Here is a 21765-nt window from a genome sequence, read left to right as displayed (position 1 = left end):
CCTGCTGACGATTGCTCCATTAATGTGAATCAAACAACAAAAGGCAAAGAGAAAATCAGTCGCAGCTCTTGAATGAATAATTTTGGCTTTTATAAGCTTTAATCTATCTATGATAAACTATGCAGTGTTATTTTACATCTGACTTTATTAGATGTCTTTTTAGCCCATATTACTCCTGAACAGTAATGTCAGTAGACATTACTGAAATTAAAGCACTGGGTATATAATTTGGTATATAGTACATGTGTTTGTACTTTGTTTTTGGTGTCCTATGTCTTCTGTATATAAAGCACAAAAGCCTGCACCCTTCTGCATAACATACATGTTTTATTTGTTTTGTTAAAGCATTGCTTTTTCTTTTGCTATAGATATTTATTTTACATTTCAAAATATAAAGCAATATTAATTATGTTCTAAATTATTTTTTTCCTTTTTTTTAATATAACAAAAATAACCGATAAGAATACCGTTAAAGTACCGGATCGATAAGGAGTATCGGTAAGAGTAGTAATACCGTTAAAACCTTAACGATACCCATCCCTACTAATCAGTAAGTTTGGAACGATTATTCAGCTTTTCAATTAGTTAAAACACTGAGTTATACATGTTCTAACTATAATATAAAAAAAAGATAATCACTTCATCTTTTGAAATGTTTTTTAATGAACTTTGAGCCAACTAAACAGGTCATTCTCTTTAAGTTTTCAGATTTCTGTCCAACTCAAATCACACACAAATGCTCTAAGCATTGTTTAAATATTCTGTTCTCTTTCAATAGAATAAAATAAACAAAAATTAAAATTAATCAGCTGCATTACAGACAAACTTTATCTGCAAACAATTATTATAAGTATAACATTTAAAAAGAATTGACATGACAATTGAGCTGACAGAGACATTCTCATTCACCTTTTAATTTACAGTATGAAAAAGTAACTGACATGATATTCTTCATAACATCTCCTTTTCTAAGTCTTCATGAATATGGAACAAAATACAGGCAAGTGATAAGACTGTAATACCTAATAGTGTTATAATAACTAAGTGTTATAATAACTAATAGTGTTATAATAACTAATAGTGTTATAATAATAAAAACAGCCCTGACTTCTAAGCTCGATCAAGCTTTATTCTATGCAAAAATAAATCATCACATTACTGTAATTATATTATTATTGTTAATATTATTACTATTATTAGTTGTATTGCATTCTCTAATAAAGAGATTTACTGCTAGTTATTTAGCTCCAGCTGGAGAACATTCACCTTTCACCGGCTCCTGTTTCCTCTTTAAGTGCTTTAACATGCATGTTGTGCTCCCGTGAAAAGCAAGATCCGCCTTGCATGTATTGCACACGACAGCATTCTTGGTTTGAAGTTTTGTGAAGCTTTCACACACCTAGCTAGTTCGGATTCGTTTGCTCTCCTTCATATTTTGCGCTGTGTTTTCTTCTACCGCAATAGCATTTGTAACGGCTGTATTACACTCTAGCTGTATTACACTCTAGCGCTACAGCGCCGTAGCGGTCAAATCGCGAAATTGCAGGCCCTTACATTAGGTCACGTGAGATCAAAGATATTTTGTCGACAATTTTTTATTGTCGACTAATCGTTTCAGTCCTAATTAATATATCCATTTATACAGTGAGAATTATGCAGCGTTATTTAACATTTGATTACTTTATTAGATTTCTTTTGTAGGCCATATTACTTACATGAACAGTAATGTTAGTAGACCTTTTCTGAAATTAAAGCACTGCATTTCATTTGTATCTTTGTTTTATTGTATATTTATTGTATTTATTTGACCATTTGTTTGTACTTTGTTTTTTTGTTCTTGTTCTTATTGTATCTTATCTTATGCATATAAAACACAGAAAATGCCTGCACTGGTCCATTTACAAATAGATGTTTTGGATTTGTTTTGTTCAAACAATGCTGTTTCTTTTGCTATAGATATTTTACATTATGTTCTTAATTAGTTTTTTGTTTTTATTTGTATATAAAAAAAATATAACAAATAGAACTGATAAGAATACTGTTAAAGTACCAGATCGATAAGCAGTATTGGTAAGAGCACCTTAATGATACCCATTCCTAGTGATTTGTGGATTGAAAAGCTTTCTATAACTTATGGTTTAATGTTTCTCCTGGTTTCCAAATCAGCGCTGTTTGATCTGATATCTGGTCTGTAACAGAGAATTCTGTGTCTATGCTGAATTTAAATGCCTCTCAGTAGATCATCCAGCGCTATGTAGTATTGTCACGTGATCGAGATTTGGTCGCAGTCTGGAGCCCTGGTATGCTACCTATGAAGTATTACTCAGCCTCGAACCTCACTTATCCCTGTTTTTTTTATAGGGCCACACTGACTAATTACTTCCCACCTGTGTTTATGATCCATACTCGCCACCTAACAGCCCACCTGGCTGAAGCTGTCCACGAGTGTCTCTCTTCATTTTCCCTGCAGGTTTCAATCAATTTCTCTCTGTGTCCTCCATTTATTTACCTATCAGTAACACAGGCCCCCTGCCTTGAAGGGAAATAAGATGAAAGTGGTGCATAAGAGGGACTGCAGAATTGAAATTCACTTTTTCTACCATCCATTTTTGGACTTTTTGACAAGCGATTAAAACTTGTTTCGCCAGCCTCTAGTCTACCATTCTACCATTTTGAGAGGGTAATTATTTTGGGGGGATCTGAAGGCTTCATTTACATAATGTGTGTAGTGGAATGTGACTGAACACAGGCTGAGGTAGAGCAGCTTTCCTTACAGTTTTGGAGTGTCAGCTCAAAGCATCTGGTTCCTCTGCATGGCATTGCGTAGGACTTGGACTGCGTATTTCCTTGCATTGTTTGTAGGACTAAAAATGCTCTTGTCAGTGATGTTTCAGAACTTAAATTTTGCTGATTCAGTCGTAGGTAAGTTCAACCGCTTAGTCTCCAGGCTCACGTCTGTCCTCTTCTCACTTGGAAAGCCAGTGATAATGAGCTTTCAAATCATGGGCCAATGTGCAGTGCACCGCCTCTTGGCCATATTTCTGAAGGTCCAGCGGGCCACCGTGGAATCAATAGATGTCCTTCAATTAGCAGAGCTGCAGTAAGTGGTGTTTTGAACCTGGAGGTGTTGAGTTCTGCAGTACAAGGACTCATTCAGCCACTTGACACACTGTGCCAGTTCTCTACTTCTGAGACCTCTCGAAGTTGTAACTTTAATTTGCAGCTGTTGTAGCGATTAATTTTACTGGTAACCGTGGTTAAAATAATGCGCTAAGAAGATAAATGTTGTTGTTGTTGTGGTTGTTGTTGTTGTGGTTGTTGTTGTTGTTGTGGTTGTGGTTGTGGTTGTGGTTGTGGTTGTGGTTGTGGTTGTGGTTGTTGTTGTTGTTGTTGGTTGTTGTTGTGGTTGTTGTTGTTGTTGAATAATATTCATCTGTTAAGGTCACTTGCTGGATAACCAAACTATTACTGTGCCTAAATATGTCTTTTACAGTATTTACTGTTAATGCTTCTGTAATTGTTCAGCTTATGATCCAAATTCTGTTTTCCTTATACACATTCCCAGTCTTATTGTGAACGGTAGTCCAAAGGAAAGTTCGTCTAATACTTTGCTTTGAATTTTGTGACTGAGCATCACCAAGTACTTTTGTTTTTTAGCCCCTCCCCTCCAACCATCTGTCACACATCCTGGGTTTTCTTTGTTGTTTTTTTCTTTTCCTCTTGAATTTTATTCAGTTGCGTCTCCTGTTTTACTTGTAAATGCATCACATCTTGTAAGTGAAATGTGTTACTAACACTTTCATTTTGATTCTAAATGACGTGTCCATCTTTGATCTGTTAAGAGTCCCAGTGGGATTTACCCTTGAAGTCTGTTCCTTGTGGAGTTGAACATGTTGGGGCACTCAGATGTTGCCTGCCATTTTAAAGTCAATCCAATTAATCACATTGATTGAGGATCCTTCGTTCTCACGCTCGGAGCTCAGTGTAGGGGGAGTTGTCGTCGCTGTGCTGCTTTACTGTCAGAATTTCTGTCATTGTGTAATTTGACACTCAAGACAAATGTGTTTTATTTCTTCAAAACTTATAGTGCAGAAATTGAAGGAATATGTAGTTTAATGCATGTCCCTGGCTGTCTACCTCTGTGATTTTTATTTAATGTTAATAATCCATTAATAATCGAATGTCTGTTGAGACACATGGTTTTGTTTACACATGTGTGCAAATATGGTTTTGAGTAAATAAATGTCAGTTTTGTGTAATTCTCTTTTGGACACCCCCAAATATATCAAGAAATTTTACATTTGTGGTTTCCGAGCCTGGGAAAGTCATAGTCATTTCTTTAGTAAATATATATTTTTCTTTTTATGCTCAGCTCTAAAATATTTCATTGTCAAACAATTGCTCTTTGTCATCGGTAATGACAGGAAAATCCATGGAACTTCATAGGTCAAATGGTGTCTGTCTTAATATACACATTGCACCTGGACCCAGTTCTTTAGATATGGGTAACTGGGAAAAACCCATGTTGGTCACTACTGCTTGCCTCGGTTGGTTTTAGTCTAGCAGTCAGTTTACACATTTGGTCAAAGCTTCCATAAGCATATAAACTAACCCTTAATGCTGCTAGTAATGGATATCTCAGCATATGATGCAAGCATTCTTTTGTCCAATAGATGGCGTCAGAGATTAGAAACACTCAATCTGCTCCTCCTGCAGAGTGGACTTAACACTCCACCATCGGTCATGCCTCCCGTCGTTCCTCACCCTGTCACTCTCGCCCTGTTCATTATCATTCTTTCTCGTTCACTGATGCACTCTTACTCATAGGTTGCCAATTACTCTGACTGGCTCATTTTCGACAGTCTTCTCAGAGGCAGTGAAACCTCTCCTGCCTCCACCCCACCTGTCAGAGCCTTCAAACCAGCATGCGGAATAAAGTCTGTCTGTGCTTGCACTCGCTGTACCTACACTAGATCAGCGTTTCCCAACCGGGGTGCCACGGCACCCTGGGGTGCCTTCTGGCGAGAGCAGGGGTACCGTGTAAAAACTCCATCAAACATTTAAAAATTGCTAAAATGTGTAAAAAAAAATTTTTTTTACCATCAATCTCGGATCGTCGGAAGTCTCTAATAACAACAAATAATGCGCACAAATTTATAATAAAAATGCAAATCATAAGTTTTCGGCGTTGAATTGCGGAGGTTGCACTTGTGCGTGATTTTATTCCCGTGCCTCATTCCCAGTGCGTCCACATAAAGCTGCCTATTTTTCATTGTTACGCTTACGGTCAAATACACACGAAAACAGTCTTAAATTAGTTAAATTAAGTCTTAAATGAACGTTAAGAGTTGTGAGAAAATGGGACGCGTGTGGGATCCACATGTGCAGCAGTGACATCAGATCACTTCATTCATAAAAAGATGCCATTAAACAATTATTTGAAATATACTGTCTTTATGTTGTTTCTACAATAATTTGGAGATTAACTGTGAAATTATTACATAAAATATATTAAAAACAAGCTATCTTGTGCAATTATAACAAAATAATCCCAATATAAAAACACAAATACACTGAGTGAGCAAACATTTAGGTGAGATTTGCAATGGTAATTGAGCAATGTTTATATATGAATAAAAGCCTTAATTAAATATGTTATCATGTAAAGTAACCTCTTCAGAAGACATTAATGATTTCCTAGACTTTAAATGGATGGACAAAAAAAATTTGATAATAAAAACATCTATATGACAGTAGGCCTATACGGAAGTTTTTCTCTGTGGTATTGAAAATGTATACATTTCAAGGTATAGTATCAAAGTATCGTGACAACACTAGTGTAGGGTGCCACACATTTTTTTTTAATTTTCAAAGGGTGCCTTGACTGAAAAAAGCTTGGGAAACACTGCACTAGATATCTCCATCAAACTCAATGTGAAATATTAAGCGAGGGTCATGAGTCTCAGTGAGTCCGTTTTGTTTAAAGGAATTTTGGGTGGTGTCCACTTGGCTCACTTGTCATGACCAAAGTTCTCCCTGGGGAATGCTATTGTACTGTACAATAAGCTTTAAGAGAACATTGGCTGCCGTGCTGTTTCCAGGTCAAAGGAATAGTTTACCATAAAATGAAAACGTTATCGTTTACTCACCCCCATGTTGTTCCAACCTAGTGTTGTTTTCTTCTGTGAAACACAAAAGGAGATCTTAGGCAGAATGTTTATGCTTTTCCATACAGCAGAAGAGGATTTATACTGCCAAGCTCCATGAAAGCAGTCCATATGTCTGGTGTGTTAATATTCTCTTCTGAAGCCTTTGTGTGAGAATCAACTTGTTTTTTTTTTGTTTTTTTTTACTGTTATCTTATTTAAAACATCACTAATGTTCAATTGAAATTATGGCTTTGGATTTTAATGTCAGGTTTGACTCAATTGAAGGAAAACAAAATTGTCTCATGCAGAGGTGTCGTACGGTACGACACCTCTGCATGAGACAATTTTGTTTTCCTTCAATGGAGTCAACGACTCGTACCCATTCCGACCGAAGGGGTTCACGCTTTGGCTGAGCCAGAGACGGACACGCTCAAGTCTCGTTATATTTCACAACTGTTCAGTGTTTTCAACTGTTCAGTATTGTTTAATTTTTTGTTTTTGACATTTAAATATATTGAAATGTATACATATTAGGGGTGGTTAATCTGTCTGATTTCCCGATTCGATTACAGTCGATTTTCGATTATTAACGATTCTCGATTAGCGATTATTGATTTTCCATTTCACAACAGTACACTACAAAGTGATTGCAGTATTAAAAAAAGTCAGCTGCTGAATTACTTAACTCTTTTATTGAGTAACAACAACTCAAAGCACTTTCTGTGTCATGTAGTTATAACTTCAGAATTATTTGTATGTAGCTTATGTTCTGTAGAACACAGAAATGAATACATCACATTGTGTTGTGACTCATCAAGTTGAACTAAACAATAACAAATAAATGAAAGGCTTATTTCCTTTAGGAAGTAGATCAGAACCAACATACTGTAGAAATTGGACAATTTTCTTCTAGAAAGACAAGGTGTTCAGGTGGAGGAAGACTGCAGGTTGCAGTCGAAACATGTCAAGGTAAAGAAAAAGGTTTTTCTCCACCTGAACACCTTGTCTTTCTAGAAGAAAATTGTCCAATTTAATCATTAAGAAGACAAAATGAAAATTTTTGAACAACTTACTGTAGCTTCAATTAGTAACATACAAAGCCACTCTTATACACAACTAAATAATAAAGAGTTATGACTTGAAATGTTTGCTGTATACTACAATCAAAAACATCTTATACAAAAAAAGTGAATGAACATCTGCAGAGAGCACAGTCAAAATGTAACTTTTTGTGACTGAAATTGCACATATTGCAGTATAACGTAGGTATAACAGATCGGTTTACACAGTGTACTGATGTGAAAACTAAACAATACAGAAAGCAGCTCTCATACAAAAATACTAAATAGGTAACAATGAAATTGCCAATTTTACATACGTTAGCTTTTAACGAAGAAGGTGCCGTTCGAATTTGGCGCTCAGCCATCATGAGTCTGTTATGTATGTGCGCGACTCTGCTATGTGCGCGTCTCTGTTACGTGCACGCCACAGACTGTCCGCGCACTGCACGTCCGCTTATAGTTCCGCCTTTTGCGTTCCGTCAATATTACGTTATTAGAAAAAAAAAATATATATATATTTTTTTTTTAGGAAATCGATTTTTTGACATTTGTGAATCGATTCAGAATCGTCCACGTCCGCATCGCGATGCATCGAAGAATCGATTTTTTCCCCCACCCCTAATATATATACATATATACATATATAGAAAGTAACCACCTGCTTACAAAATACAGCTAAAACTTGCTTAAGATGGTAGCTGAATTTACATGTATTCATATATATATATATATATATATATATATATATATATATATATATATATATATATATATATATATATATATATATATATATATATATATATATATATATATATACATTAGGGTTGTGCCGATAGACGATAGTATCGTGTATCGACGATAGACAGAGATATCGCCGATGGCAGATGCCTTTGACGATATCAATACGATAATTGGCTCGTTTTCCTATTAATGTATTAAATCATTATTATTATTATTATGAAGCTAGTATAGTTACAATTATATTTGCCTTGCCTAAATTCATAACGACATCTCACCACATAACCACATTTGCGACATCACATAACCACACATGCAACGTCACCGACGCGCGCGTATGAGGACTCCTCAAAGAAAATATTTTTAAAACAGAAAAAAATTACATCCCACAACGAAATTGAATTGCAAGGTGATCCATTCACAAATTGCCAAATTTCCTTTATCAGAGTCAAGTCATAAGTAAGTACCGATCGACTTTTAGATTTTTGCCTCTGATTTCTCCCGGCATTTAAAACCCGCGTTATTTCGGCTTATTGAAGTGCGGTGCGCATAAGTGAAGTGCATCCAGACAGAGAGAGCACTGGTAGGAGGACATATCGCAGACTCCGACTCTTTCTTGACCCAATAAATTAAAACGTGTTCTCATGATCTCGTGCAGATGCAGCCTACAGTCAAAATGCTGCATCAGTAACGGCATGAGGGGATCATGTGTGTCCGTAAATTTCCCGCTGACATGTTGAAATATACAAGAATGGTCAGATACAAGAATGATTAGGATCTTTTTTTGTTTACCTCACTATACCAGGAAATAACCTGATTTAGCCTATTAATAAACACTCCACCTTTGCTAGCAAAATAGAAAAAGATTCTCATTTAAAACGAAGTAATAAAACAAGCAAATTGATGAGTAAATAAGCAAGTTAATAATCAAATAAGTAAGCCCCGCCCCCCTCACGATAATATCGCGTATCGCCGATCTCACAGGCTGACGATAGGACGATATGAAAATGGAGCATATCGCGCAACCCTAATATACATATACATATACATATATCAGGGATGGAAATTAGCACCCGCCACCAGCCAAATGCGGGTGATTTTGTGGGGCGGGTAAACTCGCTTCACCTACCGGCCACCGTGGCGGGTAAATAAAAATAGCATACTGTTTCACACTGACGGCGGACACTTTTAGAGGAGGCACCTTAAAAAAAATGTGGCGTTACATCGCAGGCGTTAAGAGGTCTGCAGAGGAAACATCTCAGGAGGAGCCAGTGGACAAAGAGGTGAAGGTCAAAAAAAGTTTTTTTAAAGAACGATGGAGAAAAGCAGACAATGGGGAGTCCCGCGATTGGTTAGTTTACAACGAGACAAGTTCTGCTCGGTATGTCGTCAACACGCTTCAGAAGATTGTGTGTGTCAGGCACGGCGCCAGGATTTCAGTTTTGTATGGGCCAGACCAATTGTGGGTGGGCCTTAAATTAAAAACGTTATTCAATCACTGTTTAACCTAATAAAAATTACGGACTAATATACTGTTATATCATCTGTGCGTATAATATAGATTTTAATAGCTTGATGCTCTTTAAATATTTTGTTGCATTATAAAAAGTGTCGGTGCATAGGACGGACCTATCCACGATCGCTCTCCATGGTTCTGACCAAAGAAGAGCACTTTGGAATCTCCATTACGCATCATACCTGGCGTTGTCTCTTAGTGCGCTACGAAGACTCTTGAGGTATAACTTAACTAAAGGTATACTACCACTAAAGGTATACCATTGCTAGGCGTCTTCAGGGCTATCATCCACTCGCGAGGCAGAGGCGCTGGCGCCCTCCTAGCAACGGCACTGGTCGCCGAGAAAGATATGATACATCATGAGATGCGCAAATATGTCTGGAGACATGACATGATTTTGACCACTTCAATGAGTTTTGTTTTGTAGAAAGTCTCTTTTTAAAAGATTTTCGTTTTGTATAAATTGTATCTTAATTTTGATCAATGTTTTATCAACCAATTGCCTGTATTTACTAAATAATAAGAAAATATATAGCGGACAATGTCCGGCATGATCACTTGCATTGCACGTGAACTGGAGGGCGCTGAAACTCAGCTTGTGCCTCACAGATTTGAGAAATATAGGCTATCTATTATAGAAAGCTTGAAATGTCTACTTTTAAACGAAAATATTCAAAACCAAAAGAAATAGGCTCTCTGATTGTGAAATCCATATGAAATGTGCATTTCTCTCTGGCGTTCATGGCGAGTCCGCATTGTCAACTTCATCTTTCCAGCGACACAGAAAACACCAGTTTATTAATAAATAATTAAATGTCTCCTTGCTATTTTAGACACATTCATAATCATTACTTTTACCGGTTCTTTGTGGCTAGGTTTAAGCGTGCGGTCGTGCTCTTGAGTGCGGCTATATTACGTAAACGCTCATTATCCTGTGTAGGCTATATAGCTCATTATCCTGTGTAGGCTATATAGCCTATTTAAGTAGCATAATTAACCTGTTAAGCTTCACCAGTGCGTCGGCGCACTGAAGCGTTTTTTATTTATTTAATTCAAAATTACTATCAGATTTAATGTTATACCTTGACAAACTATACATCATTAAAAAGATATAAGACTCAAGTTTCAGTATTTGACCACTATTGTATTCTGAGAAACTCATAGTGACAGTTATGTCTTAATTTGTGTCAGGAGTTATGAAATGAAAAAATGAGTCGATACCTTTAATATGAATTATGCGCGTCAGCCGCTCCCATTCATAATAAACTCCCGTGCTGTCGTCATGACAGCGATACACAAAACAACGTCCCTCAGGGCTTTAGCTCAAAAATGTGCAGATTTGGAGAAATATTGATAGATTCTTTTAGATTTACATCATATTTCTATAGACAGGAATAATATTTATTGAATTTATACCCAAATGCGTCAATGTAATCTTTATAAGCGTTTGGTATTCTAATTCACAGTGTTTTCAATTCATACCAATAGCCTGAGGGCGCTATATGCACAGTAATATAGTCCATATATGAAACATGAAGAAGAGCCATGATCATGTGACATTCCAGGAAGCCTCGAACACACACAAAGCTACAGAGTTCGCGCTGTAAAATGCAGATACAGATGTTTTGAAGACAATAAACATGATTGCAATGATATCTGATTTGCCTGTGTTCTTCAAGCCATGCCAGGTATTTTCACAATAATAGATTATATTTATAATGTAATGCTAATCTATATAGACTTCATCATTGTGCATAATACTATCAAATAATATATTTTCTGTCTGATTTTTTTATCTGAAGCTAAATTAGATCACAGAAGATTATTTAAAACATTCGGCTTGAGTTATAAAGTACGTTTTGAGCATAAACATGGTTTTAATCTCATATATTGTCGTGTATTGATGGTGTGCTAAGCTAACATGCTAGCTAGCCCTAACTGTTAGTCACATGACATGGTCTTGAAAAACATTTAACTAAATACAGAGTTTTGGGCTTATTATCTTCAGATTTTAACTGCCAGGTGTCAGCTTTCAAACGAGATCATACTTGTGCTTTTAGTACAAAGGGTTCATGAACTGTATCTGTTTCAGTTTGGGTATGTCATTTCTGGGGATTTTTCAAAAGTGGCGTTGCAGCTTAACAGGTTAAAATAATATACAGGGCGATTTGTCCACGAATGGCTTAAATGAACAACTACTAGTCGACTAGAAAAAAACAATTTTAAGTCGGAGGCAGCTAGGCCTGTCGCGATAATTAAATAACCGTCTGATCGCGATTATTTGATCTAACCGCGATTGTTTCAGACAACCGCGATTATTGCGCTCTTTTATAGACCTATATAATGGCACAAGGGGGAGTCATGGACCAAAATAAATAGACAAGCACTAATTACGTTTTCCAATATAAGTCATCTGAAGCCATTCCATAGCTTAGTGTGAGGGACAGTAGTATATTTACATTGTTAAATTAAAGTTCACAAACTCGTCTGCAGCTGTCAATCATTCCGTTCAGCATTCAAACTCTGCAGCTGTCAATCATTCCGTTCGGCATTCAAACAGCGCGTCGTCCGGTTACGACAGGATACACGGTAAAACTTTCTCCAATGTGACATTGACGTTATAATGCTTGATCTGTAGATAAAGGGCTGTGGATTTGCATAAAATGACTTTATTTTGCTGGAGTTTTTTGTTGTTTCTAAATGACTCGCTCGCTACCGTGTGCCTACACAGCACAATGACTATGAATTGGCATCAGACGCACAATAACTGGAGTTTAAAACTGTGAATAATCAAATGATCAATAAACTGTTGGACTGATATACACTAGGATTTGTGCCCTCGACATTTCTTCGCTTTGAGCCGTGAACTTTTAAATGCGCACTTGTGCAGCGCGCGCTGCGCACTGTGATGTTGCATTAAGCACATCATTCTGCACCCGAGATGCGCATACGCGCTTTGTTCCGCTGTTTTGAAGCGTATCATATTGTGCACATTTGTTTTTATTAACATGTTTAGATTTTATTAAATTACTGTGCAGATGTTTTCAAAAATTACTTTTTGCTGCTGATTTATACACTTACTAAGTTTAATAAACAAATTGTCATATTGAATATATTTATTTAATATTTAAAGGTGTTAACTGTAATCTTACACTGCAAAATGATAACTTACAAAGGATTAAATTCATCACAATTATTTAATGAATGAAGCACAAAGCCCTAAAACAGACAATTAATCGGCATAATCGCCAAAGCCCTAACACAGACAATTAATCGGCATAACCGCAATTACTTTTTAGACAATTAATCGTCAGCCAAATTTCATAATCGTGACAGGCTTAGAGGCAGCCCTATTCCACATATTTTCGAGCCAGGCTCAGGCCATTCTGGGTTGACCGAGCGACCCTGCGGAATGAGCGAGCGGAGCGGAATATTCAGAAATGCGCTCTCCACTCACATGCTCTGATCGGAACAAACCCGAACTACTGTCAGCTGAATTTGCGCAGAAACATCAAAATAGACATAACCAGCTTTTTAAAAATGTTAAAACTAAACATTTATACTATTTTAGCACAAATTATGAGCTTATTGACGATTTTTTATAGTTCTTGACAAAATTAGAATATATGAAACGTTTTTTTGTTTTGTTTTTTGAAGAAAAGTTTTGGGTGGGCCTGTTGAAAAGTGGGTGGGCGGCCTTCTAACGCACTATAACGCCGTGCCTGGTGTGTATAAGAAAGAAAGTGAAAATGTCAGTATTTCATTGAGACTTGAGATTAAATAAACTGATTAAGTATTGTACTGCTTAAGTGTATATATATATATGTATATGTATATATAGAATTTTTTTTTTTTTTTTTTTTTTTTTTTTTTGCCTCTCTTACTATTCCAGTCACAAGTATTTCATGTCCTCTGACATGTGACACTCCGTTCAGTGCTCAATCTCGTTGCTTTCCTCTTGTTGTCTGCTCGGCTCAGTTCAGACACGCTGCACTGAGTGCCAGCCTGTCACTCCACTGCTCTAAAGCACATGCCATTTCCAATTTGCTCCTCTGGTGTTCATTCTGCCTTCCTCGATGGCACTGCCCGTCATCCATACATTTGAGCTCAGTCAGCCAATTACCACACACCATCAGGTCTTGTCTATGTGAAGCGTTTGTTCTATTTTGCTGTATTGTTTATTTTTATGACTCGCAATTAGTTTTTCTTTATTCCAGCATAGTATCACTTTTCACACTGTATGAATACACTTGACAACAGGCCTGAGTTTTCTGAATATCTGCTATTCATTGAATTGTGCTGGACAAATTAATTTTTTTTAATCATAAGTAGGCTGGTCCTTTTTGCAACGCACAACTAGCACTATATTTAAGGGAATTATTTTGGGAATTTCACAAGTGTGGTGATATAACAAAGAAGCTGAAAGCGTAGGTTAGAGACCCATTAGAATGAAGGCCATTTTTCAGTTGGAAAAAATACACAGCCCATTCATCCAGGGCCACACGCTTGTCTATTAATGTGGATATTTTCAATTAGTCGTGCATCCCAGAACAAGCCCTGAACCCTTGTATTTACCGATCCACCCCGTCCTACCCCTCTGGTACCCAGTCCTACGGTCTCTAGATTATAATGCTATATCGATTCCTCAGACACACGGCTTCATCCTGAGAGAGCTTTGTTTTTTTTCCTCTCTCTTCCTTCCCAGCCACTCTGGAGCGTCAGTGAAAATGGGTTTCTGATTTCACCATTTCAGCCCTGACCCCATCTCCCTGAACCATTCCTACACTTGATTCGTTTCACAAGTAGCCCCCAGCACCTCTGCATCCACAGCTGCTGTTTTTTGCTTGTATCTCCCTAGCTAGTCAATGCCTCTTTCAGTCTCTGTAGATCTAGTTAAGATATCAGCTACTTATCTGCCTGAACAGATGAGGTATTGCCTTGTATGTAGAGACGAACAGATGTCTGACTGATTTTTTTTTTTTTTGATGATTGACAGCATTAAAAGCTATTTTTATTTTTATTTTTTAACAGGTATGATAAGGAAGGACATGCTTTGGATGGACAGTCGATGACTGAATTGAGAGGACCTGGTGGTGGTGGAAACACAAACTGGAAGACTCTGGCAGAAGTCAAGAATGAGCACTTAGGCCATGGAGACAAAGTATGTTGCCCAAACATTTAGTTGACTCTCAAAGAGATTTATTTTGTCGTCTGTGTAGAGAATACATTGGAATACATTTCCAAAAAATTACTTTATTACATTTTTATTTATTTATTTATAGACATAACTTTTAAGATTATATATTTTATTTATTTAAAATGTGTATTTAATTTATTTGATATTTTTTAATAATTTGAAAGCGGCTCATTCTGAAATCATCAGATTTCTATTATCAGAAACCCCAAACACTTGGTTGCACACATTTATACATAACCAAAGCTTACTATAAAATGTATTAAAGGTCATTATGTAGCACATAATAAACTTGTATATGTGCACTACTGGTCAGAAGCTTAGAATAATTAAGATTTTTTTTTGGGTTAAATGTTGAAGTTTTTAATGTTCACCAAGGCTGCATCAAAAATACAGTAAAACAGTAATGATGTGAAATATTATTATATATATATAAAAAAAACAACCTGTTTTCTATTTTAAAATGTAATTTATTCCTATTCCAGCAGCCATTACTCCAGTCTTCAATGTCACATGAACCTTCAGTATTCATTCTAATATGCTGATTTGGTGCTCAAAAGCATTTCTTATTATTAATGTTGAAAGCAGTTTTTAATCAAATAAATTAGGGCTGCAACAGCTTATTTTGATAGATTAACTTCTGTTTTTGCGGTCGCTCTGTATATATCTATGGCGCTGCTGTCCAGGAGTAATTAGCTTTTGAAGTGGATTTACTTAATGTAAAGTTAACAAAAGTTATCATGTGGACTGTAATGTTTAAAGCAGATGACTTGACAAATGTCAGTCCACCGGGAAGATTTTAAAACAAGCCGTTCATTAATAAACACGCAAAATTGCTGTGAAAATACAGACCGGAAGTCAAAAGACAACAAGCGCATCACTGAAAAGGGACGGGGCTACATAAGGTCTATAACATGAAATAAACCTAAATGAACACCAGAAGGTACACGTATGTTGTTTCATGTAAGTACAAGACATTTTATTTTTGGACAAACTATTAATTTTATAATTCACAACATTTCCTCTTATAATACCTTATTTTGTCACAATATGATACAATCTGTATTGTAAAAAGCGCTATATAAATAAAGGTGACTTGACAATATTCAAAACAGTGCTGAGCTAGATAAAGCCTTCAGGGCTGGGTATATACATTTTACGATTCGATTTTGATTCACAAGCTTGTGATTTAATTCAATTCCGATTTTGATTCAATGAGTATATATCGGTTACAGTGCATGACAAATTTTCTAGCTAATACTGTAAACTATACTGGGAGCCCCAGTTGGTGGATTACTATAATATTAAAGGTTCAAATTGTATAGGCTACAAACATTTAAATGACACAACGAAGTTTTAATAATAATAATAACATAATTAACTTTTTAATTATATGAACTATAAAACTGCACAGCAGGTTTAGTTGTAGGGTTCAGTTAGAGCAGTGGCTTTCGTCGCGCCCCTTTAAACCTTTAAAAAAAATGGCGTTTCACTTTGTAATGTCATTATTTCATATAACAGTAAGAGAGAATAATATTGAATAGTAGTTTTTTTTGTTGTTTTTTTTTTCTGCTGATCTCCCGCAGCATCCGCACCACACATTTTGAGAACCACTGAGTTAGAGGGTGCAAAATGGCCATATTAAAACACACTATTTTTTTTTTGGTGCCAAAAACAAAAAATGAAATAGTTGAGACACAAATATGACCCTATTTAGGAATTCCTCTAAAGTGTATTGTAGAGCATCACCTTCAAGGGCCCCTATTATGCTATTTTAAAGTTTCCTAATGTTGTTTTGGAGTCTCCTACAACATGTTTATATGCATCAAAGGTAAAAAAAAACCTGTTTAATTTCCTCATAATATACATTTGCACATCATCACATTTTCAATGACTCTCAAACGAGTCGTCAAATGAATCAATTTCTCTAAATCCCTCCTTTCCGCGATATACTCTGCTCTGATTGGCCAGACAGCTCAGTCTGTTGTGATTGGCCTACCGTGTACAGCGCGTCGAAAACAAAACTGCCCATTGCCATAACAACGTCAGCTCTGCTTGTCCTGAAGCTTCCTACACCGTAAACTTAACACAGTAACGAACAATGATGTTGATTTTGCTAGCGCGAGTCCGATGATGAAACATTGGAAGAACTGTTATTCAACCCAAACCTCTATCGCAAGGACGACTCGAGCAGGGCTCAGTGTTTCTCAGTGATGCACTACTCAGTTTGAGGTACATTATATGAGATGTTGCAACTGTAATTCCTCACCATCAGCATTAACAAGTGCATGTCCATCAACAAACCAATTATTTTACTTGTACTAATTTATTTACTGAGTATTTTTCTAATATATTGCGGTGAATACGTGGAAACTGTATCAATAACAGTGCATACATTAGCCGAGCTCTAGAGTGAATGATCTGATGTAAAATAAACGTTGGTAAAACAAATATTTCCTCAAAGTAGTGAGAACGACAGACAATCTGCATTAATAGACACAGTTTTAGGTAATCGTGGCCCACAACTGATTAGCAGAAGTATTTCAGTAAGAGTAATAACGTGAGTTAGCCAGTTAGCGGGAGACCTACACAATATACAACTCAAAACTAAATTTTTTGAACACCATCTTTCAAGAGCAAGCGGTTTGTGAATCCTGCATTGAATTGAGAAGCAGTCTTCAGTAAAATAAAGGGAACACAGCAAAAGTTTAGGATTATACTGCTGTGATATCGTGGTAAAGATTAACTTTAACCACTGATTCTTCACATGCTCGTCCTTGGACAGTGAAAAAAGAATTGGCTTTACCTTCACATTATAGAGCACAGCGCCGTCTTCTTAACATGATGCTATCCAGTATCCACAGGAATCAGCTGCTGGTTTGAGGTTCAAGTTTTTCCTGGTGTCTGCGCATACAATAAGTAGGCGGGCAATATTCTAATGTTTCGTCTTGACGTCACAACGAAACGTGCTTATGACTCGTTTGAAAAACAATTAATTTAATTGACTCCTAGTCGACTCTTACTTTTGAAAGACAATAACTTTATATACGGTGCACTTTCAGATTTAAAACATTGCAGGATGTTTTCATTCACTTAGAGCTATGTTACACACTACATGAAAGGTCATTTTCAAAAATCCATAATAGGGACCCTTTAATTGTCTGTTCATCTTATTAGTTAGTAATCAGTCTGTCCTGCGTAGTGCATGTTCTGAAACAAAAGACTCGGGGATGCAGTCATTTAGTTACACTGTTACTTTTTTCTTTGCTCATTAATCACACATTGTAATGCCCTTCACATCTTTCCAAGGTGTGTGCTTAAGCATTACTCTCATTCAGCACTGGAGATAGAGAATGGAGATTAGCAGGACTCCATTTACTGAGCCTAATAATTAAGAGATTATACTAGATAAGCTGCATAATAAGTCTGACCTTGTCTGCTGCCTATTTCAATTTTTTTGTGGCATATATGTGGGAGTATGGTTGTCACGATACCAACGTTTTGGATGAGACCAGTACCAGAGAAATTTCACAATTGTAAATGCCAATTTGAATATCGCAGCAAAATAATTTGAATTTAGAAATAATTGAACTTATTTTTCTAAATTAAATTATTAAAACTAAATAAATATTAATTTGTGTATTTACCTAACTTGGTCTTGTTTGGTTGGAGAGAGTTTATTATTGTAATGTTAAGTTAATATCTATGACTTTTTTTTTTTTGTAAGAGATGGCAATTGCCATATCGACTCAATTGTTTTGTTTTCAAGGATCTATTTCTTTTATACCTGAGACAAGAGTTAAACATAACAGGTGTTTTTTTATTTAGTCATGGATGATGGGAGTTTCTAATCTGTGTTTGAGTGGCAATATTAAAGAGGGGATGTCCAGAAAAGGAGAAATTATTATCTTAGAGAGAGAGTACATCAATGAAAAGGGGAGGGGGGGTGTCATACGCAGAATGAAGTCTCAAAATCAGATGAGAGTGAAAAATGGGAGGACTGTGTTCTCATCATTGTAAATCTCTGATGTATGCTTTCTGTACTGTGAAAAAGTATTTGATTTAGCACAGAGACACTGGATATTTTTAAAAGTCTATACTTACTTAAATACCTGGCTGTGATGGACCACTGGCCCGTGCGTTAACCTCATAAAAGTTTCTTCTCTGAGATAAGATGCACTCATGTTTTCACCCTGATCTCATCCTTTCTGCTCTGTTGGGACACAAGGTCAGGTCACTAAAAGCTCACAGCCATTTCTTTGTAATTAACTACATTCCTCGAAAAAAGTTTGTCCTAGTTTTCTGTCCCATGCTGCCATAATGCAAGTTATTTGAAAAGAATTTTAAAATAGATTTCCAGTCCTGGAGAAGTCATGGTTATTTCGTATTAATTTTTAAAATATTTCTCATATCAGCAAAGAATTGTACTTTGAGAAATCTTTATGAAGATATTGTCCTTTTCGTTATTTTCCAGTATCAACTAAAATCAGGAAAAATCGTGAAAATAAAATGTTTAAAAGGTATTGAAATCACATTGGCAATTTAAAGCTGCAGTCCGTAACTTTTGTCGCTCTAGCGGTAAATAAACAGAGCTGCATGCGTCTTGCGGAAAAACATTGTAGCCGGAGTTACTTCTCTCTGTTTATGTCTATGATGAGTCATGCAGGTACTGGGCTACTCCACTTTGGTACTACCTGTACCAGTCTAAAACATAAAGTCAGAATATAAACACTTATTATTAGTGTACCGTAGTGACTCAGGATAAGACAAAAAACACTGTTTGGAAAATGGATTCATGATGTACTCGCTTTTATAAATTTTGTACATTTTGAACACAAAAAAAGTTGTGGGCTGCAGCTTTAAAACAGGTTCTTACTGAAAATAGTGCATTTTTGAAAAAAAAATATAGGAAGCAAGAGGTGTTCACGATGTTTGATTCAGTTAATGGTACATATGCATTTTTCCTTCTATGCTGATAGATGAAACAAATTTCTTTTTGCTCTGACTTCACAAACAGTAACTCTATCTTGTATAAAATAAGTGAAATTGTCAGCCACATTGACAGCAAACTAGAAATAATGTTCTTCTCTGCACCCTCTGTGAGGACCCATTCATCTACCAAACAAATGTGACAATAATTACATAGGAATTTAGTGGATTAATTATTGTATTTCAGAGAGGCAGAAATGTTTGAGGTATTTTTTTTTGTCACTAAGTGACATGACAGTAATTTACGATGATATTTCACTTATTGAATTTCAAGCCTTTTTTTCTCTATGCTTTCTGCCTTTGTCGTTCACATTTTCTGAGAGGCTTTTTATTTATTTGACGTGACATGGAATATCAATTCTAGCCCTTTGAGAAGTTAATTGGGGTTGAATTCTCAAAGCGAAACAACTGGGTGGTCAGCTTTAAACCTGTTAGAAGAGAAATCAATTACAGTAGTAACACGTTTTTGCCATTTGTTGTTGCTTTTGTATCCCATTTCCTTAGAAAATATGGGGTTAAGACTTTGCCAGAGGCTCTGTATAGATTATGGTCTAAAGAGAGATGATAAATCCACTGCGAGCTGAAAGGCAAAGTGCCCTTTTTTTGCATTTCATTAAAGAGTCAGTTTTACTGCAGAAATATGAATCAAGACATGGGTTTCTGAGCAATGTTTCTTGAGCTCTTTGTAGGTCATTGCAGGGGGATTTTATCTTAATGCTCTCATCAGCACCATTGTCACCAGGCTAAACATGGGTGCTGTGTGTGTAGGAAAATTGATTTAATGTGTTTCTCCAGAGCCTTGTGACGAGCAGAGTCATGCTCGGGTCCAGACGCTGACCCCTTTTTCACCTTGTAATCCGCAGTCTCCTGTGCCTGTTCTCCATCTATTTTTCTTAATGTGCGATGTGTATAAAATAGTAAGATGCCCTTAGCTGATTCTTTAAGACTTTTAGTTTCACCTCCTTTCTCTTCTCAACCTCCATCTACTGTGCTAGATGAGGTACTTTCCATGAAAAGGCTACAGAATAGGGCCTAAAATGGCGATTTTATTTTCGGTGTACAAATTTTCTAACCTTTTTACCCGTTAAGCTATCAGTAGGGGGTTATCATGTTTAGGACCAAATGTTGGTTTGTAGTTGTTGATAAACATATTTCCCAAATATTAAAGAGAGCAAGTATTTTAATTTTTTTCTTACAATGACTAAATGTTTGAAAACGCCTCATGCAAAACTCTTATGCTGTTATTTTTGTTAGATAATAGTTTATTTGGCTCATCTAATAGTTGTCACAACAAAAACATGGTGTTTTTTTGCCTCTAAGGCTTTCAGAAAAGTCATTGGGACACCAAAGTGTACCATATTCAGTGAAATTGCCAACTGCACAAAATAATTCCTAGTATTGCTTTCTCCAATTTCATCTCCAGCCCCAATGGCTCTGAACTTCCTGTCCTCGTATTGTCTCTTCTGCATACATTTAGCGCAGAGCCTTTGACCTCCCCTCCAGGTGCTCTACGGCTGCTCTTTTCTTTCTGCCTCCAGTCCTGTTCAGAAGCCCTTTTTATGTTTATGCATTATGCTCTGCTTTACATATCCCACTTTTAAAAGTCTATATATTAATGTAACTAGTGTTTTTATATGCCTTTCTACTTGGCCCATTTTGCAACTAGGTTGCATTTTGTTTTTCTTTTTTAAACTCTATATATCATGTTATGCAAGTCCTGCATATATCACTAAAACTGTAAAGATTTAATACATTACCAGTCAAACGTTTTAGACATACCTTCTCTGTCTTTACTATTTGTTATGTGCAAAATAGTAATAAATTGCTACTGTGTTTAATAGAATCAGCTTCGTTGCAGAAACAGTACTAATGTCTCCTTTTACAGTTCTTTAAAAAAAGAATTCCTATAAACTTCAGGGTTCCCGCGGGTTCTTAAAGTCTAAAATTCTGAACTTTAAATTTAAGGCCTTAAAACGTCTTTAAAAACGGCCAGATTTTCATTCGCGGTCTTAAATTTCATTTATTCAGGTCTAAAAAAGGTTTACCCTCATTCTTTTCCCGAAACGCTGGCCGTAGAAAGTTATTACAAAGTAGCAAAACAGTATCGAGTCGTGG

General features: G+C 36.2%; 1 protein-coding gene across 1 annotated transcript in view; it reads left to right on the top strand.

Moving 5' to 3' along the window:
* The window catches only part of rpa1 (replication protein A1), a 50054-nt gene that overhangs the window by 14592 nt on the left and 13697 nt on the right, over positions 1–21765 (top strand). Inside the window, exon 13 of the mRNA XM_079885972.1 lies at positions 14499–14628. Coding sequence (XP_079742098.1) covers positions 14499–14628 — 130 coding nt within the window. The remainder of the gene's footprint in view (positions 1–14498; positions 14629–21765) is intronic.

Source organism: Squalius cephalus (assembly GCF_949319135.1).
Source record: "Squalius cephalus genome assembly, chromosome: 11".
Lineage (NCBI taxonomy): Eukaryota > Metazoa > Chordata > Actinopteri > Cypriniformes > Leuciscidae > Squalius > Squalius cephalus.
The sequence above is the reverse complement of the archived record's forward strand: the minus strand, read 5'-3'. Positions and strand labels throughout refer to the sequence as shown.